General features: G+C 52.3%; 1 protein-coding gene across 3 annotated transcripts in view; it reads right to left on the bottom strand.

Moving 5' to 3' along the window:
- Positions 1 to 11,680: 11,680 nt before the first annotated feature.
- Positions 11,681 to 15,057, bottom strand: part of NR6A1 (nuclear receptor subfamily 6 group A member 1) — a 229,277-nt gene continuing 225,900 nt past the window's right edge. For all 3 annotated transcript variants that reach the window (XM_066256239.1, XM_066256240.1, XM_066256241.1), the window contains 3 exons: positions 14,411 to 14,532; positions 12,710 to 12,862; positions 11,681 to 12,065 (listed from right to left, as the gene is read on the bottom strand). In XM_066256239.1, the coding sequence (XP_066112336.1) occupies positions 11,977 to 12,065; positions 12,710 to 12,862; positions 14,411 to 14,532 (364 nt within the window). In that variant the 3' untranslated portion in view covers positions 11,681 to 11,976. The remainder of the gene's footprint in view (positions 12,066 to 12,709; positions 12,863 to 14,410; positions 14,533 to 15,057) is intronic.

Raw genomic sequence — 15,057 nt, 5'->3', positions numbered from 1 at the left:
CCAGGTGTGGGAGAAGGGGAAGAAGTCTGTCCTGGGAGGACTGACCTCCCAGCCATCCACCTGGGGGTTGGGGCTGGGCATGTGGCAGCCCCTTCCACATGTGAGGAAGGACCATGGGGCAATCACTGCTGAGAGCCCTTCATTTGAGGAAATGGGCAAATCACACTAGAACCCTCATTTATCTGGCTTGGGGCTAGAGGGATATTTCTGGGTAATTGAAGCCAACTACATTTAAAACCTAGTGTGTCTTCCTTACTGTGCCACTTAACAGAAGTTCTCACTGGGAAAATACATACAAGACAATAGTTCTACTGACAGCCATAATTGAGTCTACCAATTAGTAAATTCTACCTACGAGATAATATACAACTTATTTCTCTATGTGCATGACTTTTATGTACTTTTCACTCACAGAATTTCTTATAAGATACACTTCTTAGTAGATGACTGAACCTAACTAGTCTCCTCGTTTTAATGCAGTGATTTTGATTTCTGGCTTAATCCATTCATCCTCTGAATTTAAGAGAAATATCCCAGCCAACACCGGATGTGACAAACATGTCACATACATGTAACAACAACAAGCAGTCACGGTGCTTTGCACCTCTTTTGATGGAAGGCTTGTGAAAGGAGGATCCCTTTCCCTGCCTTCTTGAACAGAAGCAGCAGGGTCTGCCGACACCGTGGTGCCATGGAAAGGGGCAGCTGGCTGTGCCAGTCTCCCGGTGAGGCCGTGGCCCCTAAGGACAGTTAATAAGGGACTAGTTGTGGAGACTCTGGATTCAAGCCCAGTTCTGCCATTTTCTAGCTGTGTGATCTGGGACAAGTTCCTTCCCCTCTCTAGGTCTCACGTCCTCTCTATAAAATGGGGACAAAAATGAGACAATCCACATAACAACATACACAGCGCCTGCCTGCCATGTTGTTTGTATTCAATAAATGTTAGCAGAACACAAACCAACAGCAAGCTGAAGGACTGGCTGTCTGTCCTCAGGGTCCCTTTCTGTGTCGAGTATGAGATTGCAACAGCGTCCCGAACACTGTCCTTCTGCGACAGAGTGACTCACCCCGGCCTGAGAACTCTCACGGAAGGGCTCAGGGCTGACTCCCCCCCCCGTCCCCCGTCTCTCCCTCAGCCAAGAGCAAGCCAGCATCAGGGAGCGCTTGTTGGATGACTGCTGGCCTCTGCACCAAAGGCCCCCACAGGCTGCCTGCGGATGTGGGGTTCTGCTGCCTGCCTCCTCCTGGCCTGTCCCCTTCTCTGTAGACAGCCAGCTGTCACCTGCCACCACTCAGGCAGGTGTTCTTCAACCCTCATCAACCTGGATATGTTTACTGACACCCTCTTCCTCTGGGCCCTCCCCCTTAAGGATGAGGCATGCTGGGAATGAAGTGCCCCCTATGTGCCGGGTCCCCTACTAACCAGTCCACATCTGTGGTCAGTTTCAAACCCTCTCCACCACCCTGGAAGGTAGGTTAGTATTTCCCCTTCACCTCCCATGAGCAGCATTTGAGTGATGAGAAAACTCAAGGCTCAGAAAGAGAAGGCATCTTCCCAAAGCCACAAAGCAAGGTTGTGAGGAAGAGACCAGGATTCGAATTCAGAGCCGGGAGTCCAGAACCTGGGCTTGCTGACTCAGAGTCCTTACCACTCAGCCAGAACCCCTGGGTGGCCTATTTGTCCTTTGCTTCAAGCTCCAGCCCAGGTGGTCTTAGGCCATGAGACCCACCCAGGGGGAAGGAGAGGTGGTGTAGTACTGACCTACTCCCTCCACACACCCCAAGCAAACAAAGCCCAGGGTCTCTCTTCTAAGTGGGGACTTTCCCAAAGTGCCAGGCCTGTTTCCTGGTGGTGGAACAAGGAACAAACACATCAGAAACCGAGAAATTGACATGAAGAGGAGAGAGAGAGAATCATCCAGAAACTGAAATGGAGAAGGGCAGACAGGAAAAGAAGCCCTGGAGAAACCAGGTGCAACAGACCTGGAGATGGTCCGAGGGAGAAGGGGGGTGGAGAAAGGAGAGAAGAAGGAGAGAGGGAGAGCCGGGAGAAGGAATGAGAGAGAAATTCAGATAAGGAGGAGAAATGGGAGAGACAGAGACAGAGAGACATCGAGGCAGAGAATGAGAAAATAGAGAGGGGCAGGGCCCAGAGCTGGAGGCCCAGGGGGTGTGGATGTGGAGACCCCCCTCACAGGGCAGCGGAGGGGGTGGGGCTGCTGGCAGCAGCAGAGGCTGTTTCCGCTGCACCCCTTATCAGCCTGCTGCCAGATGTTCAGATCCGATGCCAATGTCAGAGAAGTCCATAGTGCCGGGTCAAGGCCGTGGCCGGCGGGAGCCTCAGCTGCAGTGTGGGGAGGGGGGCCGGGGGGGCCACAACAGACCTGCTTGCTCTTCCCCCTCTGCCCTGTGGCTCTCCGGGCTGGACCACCTGGTGGGGGTGGGGGAGACCAGGTGCCTCCGGGGACTTCTCTAGGGACTTGTGGACGCCCCCACGTGTGAGGAGGCACAGGGACACGTGCACACGCACAAAGCTGCGTGGGGACAGCCCGGTCCTGTGCACAGCCACTGCCCCACACCACGAAGCTCTGCTCTGTCTGGCCAGCTTGGTGGCCCCAGCCCCTCACCTGGGCCGGCCCTCCCCTGCGCGGCGACTGCCACCAGGGCAGCAGCAGCAGTGGGGCTCTGGGGCCAGCCGGCAGGCTTCCCAGGCTCACCTGGCTCTTCTGTGTGCATGGCACTCGCAGAATCTGCATGCCCCTGAGGGACCTGGGACCTCCTAGAATATGAGGCTGGGGGAGACCCTCAGGAGCAGATGCAGGAACCGGGTGGTGGGGCTGGGCTCCAGCCTTGGGCCTGGGCCTCCCCGCCATGCTCCTGGAGCATGCGGCCGCAGCTGGGGCCCCCTTCCTGGGCTAGTTTATCTCACAGCACATACGCTCGGCCCTCAAGGGGTGACCCAGCCTTGCCCCCCACATTCCTCGTCAGCCACACAGCCGGTGGGCCCCCCACAGCCTGAGACAGGGCCTGTGCTTGGGGCTGGTCAGGAGCAACCTCTCAGAGCCGCCCTGCTGCCCCTGTGGCCCCAACCGTTTGCAGCCCTGTCTTTGCTTCTCTCTGACTCGGTCCCTGTGCATCTCTGATGTTGTCTCTGCACATCTCTGATGTTGTCTGCCACAGTGAATCTGTGTCTGTCCCTGTTCTTGCTCCAGTCTTTTCCTGGAAAGGTCCCATGTTGTTTCTGTTTCAGTCTCTCTCGCAGGTGCTTGAGTGGGACCAGGTCAGGGATCTCCCTGGCTCCTAGTGAGTGACCTCAGTGGGAATGTATGCGAGAGATCAGGCCGTGGGTGAGGGGCAAAGGGTCTGGACACAGGAGGCCTCAGACCCACGATGGGTGACCTGGGGCAGCACAAGCAGCAGCAGTCCGGACCCAGCCACCTGCTAAGGATCAGCCCAGATGTGGACACAGATGAGGGCGTGGAGCTGGTGGGCTCCCTCGTGCAGGAGAGAAGACTGGGGGTGTAGGGTAGGTAGAGGAAGCTGGGGCTGGAGGTCTCCAGGCCTGAGGGCCTCCTTCCTGTTTGTAGGGAAGTGACTGCCTCCGAAAGCTGCTCAGGGGAGAGGAGGGAGGCCATGGCGACTTCCGGGAAGCTGGCCGAGGGCCCGAGGCCACCCTCCCTGTGCCCACTGGGGCCTGCTGGCCCTGGCTTAAAATAGTGCAGTTCCTCTGCTGGGGCCGCTGCTGCCAGGCCAAGCCCAAACCTCACAGGGCCGCTAGCCGCTGCCTGTGCCACCAGCCGAGACTCGCGGTGGAAGGGATTCCCCCACCTGTCCAGATCTCCCGCTGGAGGTTGGAGGCTGTGTCTGGACAATGTAGGTGGAGAGTTACAGAGAGAGCAGGGGTTCCTGAGTCAGACACCCTGGACTCGAGTCTCAGCTCCCGCACTCACCAGCTGGGAGACTTTGGCTGGTCCATCTTGTCTCCTTGAGCCTCGCTTTCCACTTATATAAAAGAGGTGGAGCGCTGGCTTTCAACCTAAATGAGATCCCAGACGCAGGCTCTTCAGAACGTTCCCTGGCATAACGTGGACCTAAAAAACGGGAGTTCCCTTTGCCTCTCTCGCAGGCTGTTAGTCAAACTCCTGACCCTGAGGAAGGGCTTCCTTGGAGCTTTCCTTGCTTTCTACACACTCCCAGGACTGGGTGTTGAACAGGGAAGGTCTGTGGAGAGGAAGCTTGCAGTGAGGGCACGGATGGGGCTGTGGTCTCCATGGTGAGACTTGTTGCCAAGGGAACAAGACTCCAAGAGCCCTGGGTCTGACAGTTGGCCACTTTTGCCACAGGATCTCAGGGAAGCTGATTTTAGGTGGAACTAAAACTCCGGTGGGCAGCCAGGCCAAGGCCAGGCCAAGCCACGCTCTGCTGGGTTTTTGCTATCGTGGTGTGAGGGGTTGCAGTCAACGGATTGACTTCACTGAGCCCCAATTTTGAACCAGCCTCCACGAATCTGTAAACTCCGAAGACACAGGCACTGCCATCTCCATTTTTCTGACAGGGAAAGTGAGGATCGTAGAGGCATCTATCTGGGTCAAGGCCACAGACCACTGGCAAGGGGGAAGAGCTGGAGTCCGGGCTGAGACGGTGAGACCCCTGGTCGACACGCCCGCTGTGGCCCAGCTGCCTGAGGGGAGTGACCCCTGGATGAAAGGGCTTTAGGGAGCCACACCCAACTTGATCCCAACACCATCCCGTCAACACTTCTGCTCTTTCCTCTTCGGTTACACAGAGATCATCTCACCTCAGGGGGTTCGCACAGGAATAAAGCTCTCAGCACAGATTCTGCCTAATATTGGGTGATCAGTACTGGTCTATATTCATTCCTGAGGTCACAGAGAAGCTATGTAAGCTTAAGCAGATTATTTACTCTTTCTGGGCCTTGGTTTCCTTACCTGTTAAAATGGGACTGTGATAGCACCCACCTCCTACAGTGGCTTTGAGGAATCAGTAATCAAATGCACAGAAAACGCTTCGCACGGCGCTATGCCTTGCTCCGAATGTTAATTATTATTCTTTACTTCCAGATTATGGCCTGGCACTCAAGGAAACCAAAGGCTCAGCACCAGTTAAACAGCAATTTATACATTTAGATCAGTGTCCTCGATTTTATTCCATGGAACAGTGTCCCGGCAGAATTTTAACAGGAGGAAAAAAAGTGTTCCATGCCCAATTAGCTGTCTTCAGGCAGGACTGCTCAGAGCCTTTAATATGCCAAAGAAGGTCAGGACTCAGTAAGAGAAAGACAGAGTAGGTGCAGTATTTCCAAGATTTTCGAGCAATGGAATAATTCCTACTTCTTTTCCCAAGGGGCCGCCTTGTGGACTGTCTGCGTTCTGAGAAACCACATGGATTTGGTGTCCACAGCATTCTACATACGTCTGGGACAGCACTCCTTCTCAGATCAATTTGGTTGGGTCTGTTCTTTCACTTCTTACAGAAATTAATTTGTTATCGTTAAAAAATTTTTTTTTGTATTGTTAATAGCAAAAAGTTCAACCAAAGGCTATAACTGAGCTTTGTCACAAACTCCAGACATCCATATTCAGCACTATTCAATTACTGAGGCCCAGCAGAGAGGAAGCCTGTGGTAACTTTGGTATCAGATAGACCTGGAATCAAAAGCCAATTCTGCCATTTATTGGTGTCATCCTGGGCAAACAGCTTCACTTCCTCGAGCCTCGATCTGCTTAGAGTAAAATGGGGCTGAGACCTGTACCTTGCAAAATGGTTATGGGCATTACAGGACAGAGCCTTGCACACCCTAGGTGGTCTGCAAAAGGGTTCCTTCTGCCTGCATCTCTGAGGTGGTCTGCAAAAGGGTTCCTTCTGCCTGCATCTCTGTCTTATCTGTTCGCACTTGTGGGGCACGGAACAGTCCATTAATTAGTTCTGCAGCGTCTCCTTTGTTCTAAACCCGCGTCTTTCAAACCTCAAGGGCTCTCTGGACCCTTGTGCTGGAGGAGGCTGAGGTACGGGAAGACAGCTGGGCTTCTCATTTCACACACGAGGATTTAACAGATTTGATCAGACTCTCCGCATCCTTTATCTTCCCAAACTGAGGAGCCTTCACCTTTCCCATCTGCCTTCACAGAACTCAGCCCAAGTTCTGGCCCTTCTCTGATCATACGAAGAGCAGGATTACAGGACGGCTGGGCTTCAAAGTTGGGCAGATCTGGGATCAAATCCAGATTCTGACGCTTCCTGTATGAATTTGGACATATCCTTTGACCTCTCAGAGCCACCATTTTCTCAGCTCTAGAAAACCTCATCTATCTTCTCTAAGGACAGGTACTGATTGGCTCCACAGTGACTGACTAGGCAGGCCACCCACTGCACACTGCTGTCACCAAGGCAGCTCTTTCCTGAGACTTACTAGATGGATTTTCTTCCCTAAACTCGTGAATGTGGTGTTCAAGATTCCCAAGGGCTTCTCTGGTCTCAACTCTTGCTAATTCCTCCCACCTGCCACCATTCCGGCCCGGAAACCCCTTGTTATGCCTGAATATTCCTGTTTTTCTGATGCACAGCTGGGCCTTCAAACACGTTGTTGACCCCTCTACCCGACACTCACCTGTGAAGCCCCTCCTGTCGGAGCAGAACCGGCCACCACCGCCCCATGTTCCTTCTCGGTCAAGCCCCTGAGCCCGCTGCACCGCCCTGGGCCGTGCTTGCCTCTCCCCTGAGACCCAGTTCTTTTAGCTGTGCCACTTTCTGGCTCAGTGGCCTTAGAGGAGTCCCTTCACCTCATTTAACCTTGGCTTCTTCACTTATACAACAGAGACGATAAACCTTTAAGTTCAAGGAGGTTCAGGTTTGTGGAAAGTCCCAACACAGTGCCAGGCACAGAGCAGGCACCTCTGTCATGACCTCAAGCTGTTCTCAGTGACACCCCTCTGCCAGTCCCTCAGTAACAGGAACCGGGTGGGCGTCAGCTACAAGCAGGACACCCATCGCCCCTCCCCGGGACGTTAGACAAGCTTCACAGACAGATGCCATGTGCAGGATTCACATTTATTGGTTCAAATACAGTACCTAACATTTTCTAAACATGCATTTCACACTAATTGGTCACGTTTCCACAGGTAGTCAATTCACAGAAAAGGGCCCGTCCCTTGCCGGCTGGCAGGGTGGGAGGTAGCAGAGGGCCTGGGAGCTCGCAGAGCCCACCAGCTATCATTTGGTCATGCAGGGTTGATGGAGCCAGGCTGGTGGGCAGCCCTTGGCCGGCCCTCTGGGGACAAGGGCTCAAGACATCCTGTTTACTTGATTCCTACACAGGACTGTGGGTAGAGGCGGACCTCAGACAGGTAGCCCAGGGGTAGGCTTGTGGATGCGTATGCCGCGAGGTCCCCTGACAGCAGGGTGGTGCTTTCTGCGCCCTGGACCGTAGAAAGGAACGGAGGCTTCTTCAGGGGTGGCTGGTGCCTGGCTGGGCAGGTGCGAAGGCCTCCCTAGACACAGCCCAGACATTACAACGCACCCACGAGCCCCTATCGCAGGCTGGGATGGCAACACAGACAAAAACACCAGCACCCCAGGGCAGGCAGGGCTTCTCCCCCCACAGAAACATGTAAACAGAGCAGGAGCCACAGTGTTCTTTTCCCACAGGACTTCTCAGAGGAATCAACCAGGATGTCACTCAAGAGGTAGTATTTCTTTTTCTTTTTCATGAAAATTTGAGTCAACAACAGTATCATCTATTATAAAACATTTCAGATAAAGTAAATAATGATCACCAAAGGGCAAAAACGACACATTGGCTGGCAGGGCTGGATCCAAGATTTGGAAGACTAACCTCCACCAGTAACAACTTTTTTCTTGGGCTTGGAGCAAGCTCTGGCCCGTTCAGGCCTGCAGGCCCAGAGGTGGCAGGCCAGACAGGGACCAGGCTGGACAGAAGGCCAGGTACCTTATGCGTAGGCTGAGGCGGGGCCACTGCGGCTCATGTTCCTGGACAGCCGGAAGTCTTCCGGTCTCCAGGCAGCCCAGGAATGGCCACAGAGGAAGCCCAGCTCGCTCAGACGTGGCGTGCTCCCTGGGCCCCCAAGCCCAGAAAAGAAGCTGTTGCTTGTGGCAGCCAAGAGCGGGGTTTCTCGGGACCCTGTAATTAAATACACATCCCTGAGCTGTGGCCCTAGAAACCCTTGCCTCAAGGCTGACCAGTTTCCAGCACCTGGTGGAAGGATTGCCCGTTTCCCGTCCTGAGACACAGATAAAACATCATTTCACAAACACTGGACATTGAAGCTTCAAGAGAGGAGAAAGGGAGGACTGATCAACCGCAAAGGCAGAGGGAGTAGGGGGGTACACGCAGAGCACTTGGGGGAAGGTGAGAGTAGTGGGTTTTTTGTTTAGTTTCTCATTTTTTGAGGGTTCTTTTTGGCTTGTTTTTTACTTTTAATAAAATCAAAAAAGAAAATAAGAGGGCTGGTCTGAAAGACTGGATTTCTTAAAAACAATTGCAACATTTTAAAAGCAACAAGGAAGAAGGACATAGACCAGGGGCCCAGAGCTAAAGACTTGGAACCATTGTTCAACTTGCTGCCTGCCTGGGAAGCCAGAGTCCTTTAACTTTGGCCAACCTTGGACATGGCTTAGATGTTGTTCATGCTGAGCCTACCTCCATCAGTTGCATTCCCAGGAAATCAAGAACAAACAAGGGTAAGAGCAAGGCAGCTAGCTCAGAGCCCAAGGTGTTAAGCACCTGGTCCAGATTGGCCATGGCAGGCACTCACTTCCCTGTGGAGGGCGGCAAGTAAGAGGCAGGCTGGTGTGGAGAGGGTGACTGTTAGCATGCCATGGAGGCCCGCCCTTCCCTGCAACCGTCCTCTGGTTCTGGAGAACAGGACAGCGTCATGCCTGCTGCTCGTACTGCACCCATGGGTTGGGCATGGGAATGGGTGTCTCTCCTTTTGAGCCAGGTGGGGTGCTTTGAGACCAGTTCTGGGGGGTTTCTGCAGACTAAGGTCAAGACCACCAAACCTTGCGAAAGACTCCAAAAGTCTACAAAGGAGCCAGAGAGCATATGTTGTAGGTGAAGATCCAAGATTCCAAATTTTGGTCTTGGGTCAGGAAAACGCTCAAAGGGAATGGAAGGGCAAGCCTGCATGTGCCGGTGTGGTGCAAGAGGGTGGGCTTCTCCTCAACCACACAGCTTTCCACGCATGTGCTTATGGTGGGAGAGTTCTCACTCACAATGAGTGCTGTTGGTGGCAGGGGGTCAGAGAGAGGGCAGAAGAAAGGGAATGAAGAGACCACATGCACAACTTTTTCTTCTTCCACTAGCAAAAAGGCTACCTGACAATCAAATGTTATAGGAAGAAAGGCAAAAACAACAAACACACTGAACCGCCCCCTCCAACCTTTCTCTGTGTCCTTCAAACCAAATTCACAAATACATCTAGTGGCTGACCTAATGTCTCCACGCTGCTAGCTATACTCCTACCATCTCCTCATAATACCTGAGTTTGCAATGCAACACATTTGTTTTACCCTGTTTTTTAAAAAACCCACGTCATAAAAGGACTGGGTGCAGAAGACATTAAAGGCGGTCCACAGGTCAGGCTCTGGCTCGGAACACACGGGCACTTGGCTCAGAGATTCTGCAGGGCACTCGGCAATGAATGGGCCCTTTGTTCTGTGGAATCTGCTGCAAACATTTGTAAAAATGGATTTGTACAATGGCAACTTGCAGAACCTTTCCCCCACTCCACAAATTAACAACTTGCTCTGTTTAATGCTGCATTATTGGAGAAACATGCTCTTGCCTCATCAGAGAGCAATTTCCTTTGATACCCAACCAACCAGTAAAATGTTTAAGAGAAAAATCATTTCAAAAAATAATAATTTGACAGCTGGAGGTCTAAGCAAAGAAAGACGCTGCACACAGGGTCGTCTTGGAGAAGGGCCTCTGATAAGCGTCTCTTCCCTAAGTGGAGGGGTAGCAGCTTAGAGTCTGACCTGTAGCCGAAGAAGGTGATCTAGTTGATTAAATAGAACATTCTCAGAAACAAAAATACTGTGAACTGGGAAGTAAACAGATCCACACACACCAATCTTCCCACTGACATGTGAAAAGCATGCTGACAAGAGCTGTTCCTGAGGAGCGTCTCTCTGCTTCTTCAGAGCAGTTAGGGAAATGGTGCCAAGAGTGACGCTGTGAGTTTTAGACCCCTCGGGGGAACGAGTCGTCACTCTGCTGGTACCCGTACCATTTCACTGGAAGGAAAAATTACAGTCTGACACAGACTCCCCGGTCTGCACGCGATGTGGTGGCCCACTGGGTAATTCTGCTAGGCTGAGCTGGGAACAGTAAATGGCCTTTGACTAAAGAGGCAAAGGAGGTTCTGTAGGCCCCTGCAGCCCAGCCAGGGTGCACCTGTCTACGTGGTCTGTGTGCTGTGCTGGGTGTAGGCAGGGACACTGCTGCAGTAAGGCAGACAAGGGACAGCACCTGAAGGAGTTCCAACACAGTTACAGTGTGGCTGCTGGCCAAAGCCAAGAGGGGAAGGAACACTCACCAGGATCAGGTGGGGCAGGTAGTGAAAGAACAAGGGATCCAGGCCGTAATCTGGAGAGGGGCAGCCAGGCCCTTAGGAACATGAGGTAGTTTAAAGCCCCCTTCCCTTCCAGACGCTTGGGACTCCAGCCCTCCAAGCCTTGGTCAGCCGTGCCACTGGGAGCCCAAGGGGCAGCCGGGCCGCGCTGGGCCTTGGGCTTTCCGTTCTGAGGAATCCTGCTCTCATTCTGGAGAGATGAGAAGGACTGGGAGTAGAATGTAAGGGCAGAAATTCTGGTCAGCAGGTGGGCGAAGGGTCCCTCACACTATCTGAGAAAGAGCCTGCAGGTTCTGGGCTCAGCCTGGGGTGGGATCAGATGGGATGGGGGCAGGGACAGAGAACTCCAAGGAGGAGGGTTCATTCCTGTAGCAGTCTGGACTTGGTCCCGCTATCCCTTGAACAAAGCAAGGTGACAGGAAAACAGATCAGTAGTGGCATGCAGTCAGAGCCTGACGCTTCTGTGTGGCTGTTTTTTCAGAGGGCTGACAGGAAGTCCCCTGTATAGGGAAGAGGCCAGGAGTCTAAGGAAGGTAGGCCTCGGTGGGTCCAGATAAGGGAACTAGGTAGCTGTGAGTCCCGGGGAGCTGGCAGGCAAGCCCAAGGCTTCCCTCCTTGCCGATGGACAGCTAACGGCGCAGAGTCGGAGACCGGTGGTCAGAACAGAAACCCCTCGCCCCGAGGACTGGTCTGGAGGGAGGACACCTAACATAGATTTGTTCACTGCGCCCACTCTCTCAACTACCATGCTTCCCAAGGAGAGAGGACAGCTCAAATTTCTCATTTCCCGCCCTGTTCCCACTGTCTCTCTCACTCTGCTCAGAACACCTCCTAACACCGCTTGGCCCTTTTACGGTGTGTGCTTTTACCTGGCAATTCTGTGGCTAGAAAAAGGCAGTTTGCTCTCTGACAGACATATGTACGAGTCTGCTGAGAACACGTGGAAAAAGCAGGGATGGTCACAGCCCTCCCTTTCCACTGAGGTAGTTGTTTTTGTCAACATTATGGAAATAGTCATCTCAGCCCCATCCCACCCTCCCTCAAAATACAAAAGACCTATCCCTACACAATGACAACACTGTAACATTAAACATCTTCACATTCTGTAAACTGCAAGGAAATGCATCGGCTGCATTCACACAAAAGCATGTGCATCATGTTGAAGGCCATACATTCAACTCTGTCGTGAAATAAATATATAGAAAAATGAGCTTAAAAACAGACAAACAAACAAAAACTCTTCTTGCTATGGAGGCAACCGGGACGCTGCTCCGCAGCCTCCATCTTGGTCTCGCTGGCTTCCTTCCGGAGCCTGTCCTGCCCGCCCAGGCTCTGCGGCTGGCCCGGGGGCACTGGGGACAGGTCACTCCTTGCCCACACCTGTCTTGCAGGAATGCAGCACCACCTTAAAGAGGAGGGGCAGCTGCTCCAAGGGTACGTTCACCATTTTTCCTGGGAACAATGTGGGAAGAGAAGAGTTAGCAGTGGCCACCAGTGGAAGAGCCTGTCCCCCCTCTCGGGCTAGTGAAGGGAGAAGGTTGCCTTTCTGAGTGACTGAGCAAGCATCCCAGACAGACCGACCGGGCTAACATCCTCACACCCAGGCCCGCTGTGGTGCCCATGGGTCTGGCAGTGGTGTAATAATCACTGCCGGTATCCGGGGACACCTGCCCTGGGCCAGCTGTTCACACGCATGCTCACTGAATTCTCACACTACTTCTGTGTGACAGATACTACTTTTTATCCCTGTTTTACAGACGAGGAAACTGAAACCAGATGACCTCTTAGAGCTAAAACACCATGAAAAACTTATATCCTACTTTCTTCTTTTTTCCTGATGGGTTCTCTAACTAGCATTCTATGAAAACTGCTCTTTAGAGTATTACAATGGTGCTGAGGAAATGTTAGCTTTTCTTCCCTACAAAGAAAACTCACACATCTCATTATAACAAAACGATTCTAAGAGCAAGGGTAGCACTGCCTTCATTCAGTTGGCCAGGAGCCCAGAAGGGGTACCCTGAAAACACAGCTTGCCCGTTCTCTTCACAAGCTAAGAGAAGCCAGGAAGGGTTCGAACCCAGCAGCCAGCACGTTACCTGCAATATACCGGATCTCAGGCAAGCACATCATGAGGTCAGGAAAGCGGTTCGGCTGATGTGTATACTTATACTCAGTGAAATCCTGGCAAATGTACCAGTACCGCTTGTTCAGCTGCTCCAGCTGTGAGGCACTGCTCAGACCCCGGATGTCTGTGAAGAAAACCACATGGGGTTGCGGGGGGCTTCCTAATGCGGAAGAACTACCAGCCCCTAGAATAGGTGCACACTTCAATTACACTTGTTACTAAACATTTGTCACAACGGGATCTCTTCTCTCTCTGACATGGAGGCACAAAGTTCTGGATAAGGAAAGAGAAGTCAGGTAAAGAAGAAAAAAGTATATATATAGGACAGTCACTGGACTGAGCCCCTGGAGAGCCAGGCTGTACCTTTTGTACCTTCCTTCCCTTCGCACCCAGCTCCCAGCACCAGCAGATGCCAAACATGGACTGACCAACCAATCTACCTTTCCTAACTTATGCTCCCCAGTACCGCTAATCCGCCCTTTGCCAGAGCCAGTCAGAACCCTGCTGACACCTGCACGTCGCGCTCGTACATATGCTCACACGGTCTCCGGTGTTTCTGTTCGTGCTCCTCCACCTGAGACACCCTTCCCGTGGTTACCGTATCGGGTCCTCTCATTTCTTCTCTCTCTCTCTCATACACACACACCCCTACCCCTACCCCTTTTTAATATACAGAATATGTATATTCTATTTATAAATCTTACCCAGCCTTTGAGGCCCAACTTAAGATTGCTCCTCCTCCAAGTAGTTGCTACTGATCTCCCCCCACCTGAAGCTCAAGTAATGTGTCACGTGCCATCAGAGTATATTTCTTGAGGCCAGGGACCTGGAATCTAATTTATTTTTCAATGTCTTTAATGTTCACCCAAGGCCTGGCCTAGGGGAGGCACCCAGAATCCCAGATAAATGCATGAATGGCGCAGAAGAGGGAGGACGGCTGGCCAGCGTGGGGGAGGAGGAAGCAGAGAGGAGGGGACCCAGAGTCTCTGGGCCAGGCAGCTGAGCACAGGAACGGAGCCCTTTTCATGGCAAGGGCAGAAAGCAGCCCGGTTCCGCTCTGAGGGCAGAGCGCTCGTATGCTACTTCGGAAAAAAGAAAATACAAATTCCCCCTCATCCCCTGGTCACCATCAGTGACAAAGCACCACTGGGCCGGTAACACTCGGCATAAATTACACGCACCACACTTCTAATTAAAAGCTGGGCCTGTTTTGTGTGTGTGAGCCCCAGTGCACCCCCACTCCGCCCTGACGGGGTGTCAGAGCCACGGCCAGCCTGTGCACCGGCCTTATCTCCATTAGTGTCATCAGTCATTCTGCTCTTCTTCAGTCACTGGGAAACTTGGTACATATTTTAAATGACGCATGTACTGTCCTTGGTGTCTGCGTTTAAATGCATTGAAACTGACTAAACAAAGCAGATCCTCTTCCTTCTGCTATGAGTTATAGAGACTGTGGCATTTAGGCTTGAAGAAAAAAACCCAAAGTAAGCCCTGCAGTACAGAGGGGTGCGATGATGGTGAGGGAAACACAGGGCTTCCAAGAGTGGGACCCCTATGGTGTGTCACCGTCTGTGTGACAGTCCTAAGGGTGGAGGGGGGGGCATGAAACATGGGGGGAAATGTTCACTGGCCAAAAATAGAAGTCCCTTCTTCCCACGCCCAAGCCACTCACCTTGATTTAAGAAGTTAATTGCTTTCATGCAAGCATACTCCTCATTGCTGACCTTGAGCTGATGGAACTTGTGGTACAGGTAGATGAGCCGCTCAATCACCTCCATCCCTTCATCACTAAATCTGGAAAACAGACACAGGTGTTAACAAGGGGCTCTGATACCAGCAGAGGTCAGGGCAGGGAAGACAGTGGTCTCTTACAGCTCCTTAAAGCTTGGGGGAAATGGAATCCAGAACTGTTTATGAGGACAGGTGACCCATAGTTTGTCTAGAAGCCAAGCAAGACAGCTCATTCAAACTGCTGTTCTCAGGGTCAGATAGGGTCAATCAAATCTAAGTCCAGTTCCATCACACAAAAGCTATGAGACCTTGGTAAAGTCACTTGACCCTTCCAAGCTTTGAGTCCTCCTCTGTACCATAATGCTGCTTGCCTGCCTGGGGAAACAAGGAGCGCAGGAGTTTGGCATGTAAATGTGGAGAAGTACATCATGATTAATATACTGCTACTGTTGAGATGCAGTTTCAGTGTCAGTGGCAGCTGCCATGGTGACTCCATGCGAGCCTCTGGCACAATGCAGAAAAAGCTGCCGATTGTGTTTAAGTTCACTGTTTCCAGCAGGGCCGAGGCTATGCACAGTGAAAATTTGT

Source organism: Saccopteryx bilineata, chromosome 2, assembly GCF_036850765.1.
Source record: "Saccopteryx bilineata isolate mSacBil1 chromosome 2, mSacBil1_pri_phased_curated, whole genome shotgun sequence".
NCBI classification, from domain to species: domain Eukaryota; kingdom Metazoa; phylum Chordata; class Mammalia; order Chiroptera; family Emballonuridae; genus Saccopteryx; species Saccopteryx bilineata.
The sequence above is the reverse complement of the archived record's forward strand: the minus strand, read 5'-3'. Positions and strand labels throughout refer to the sequence as shown.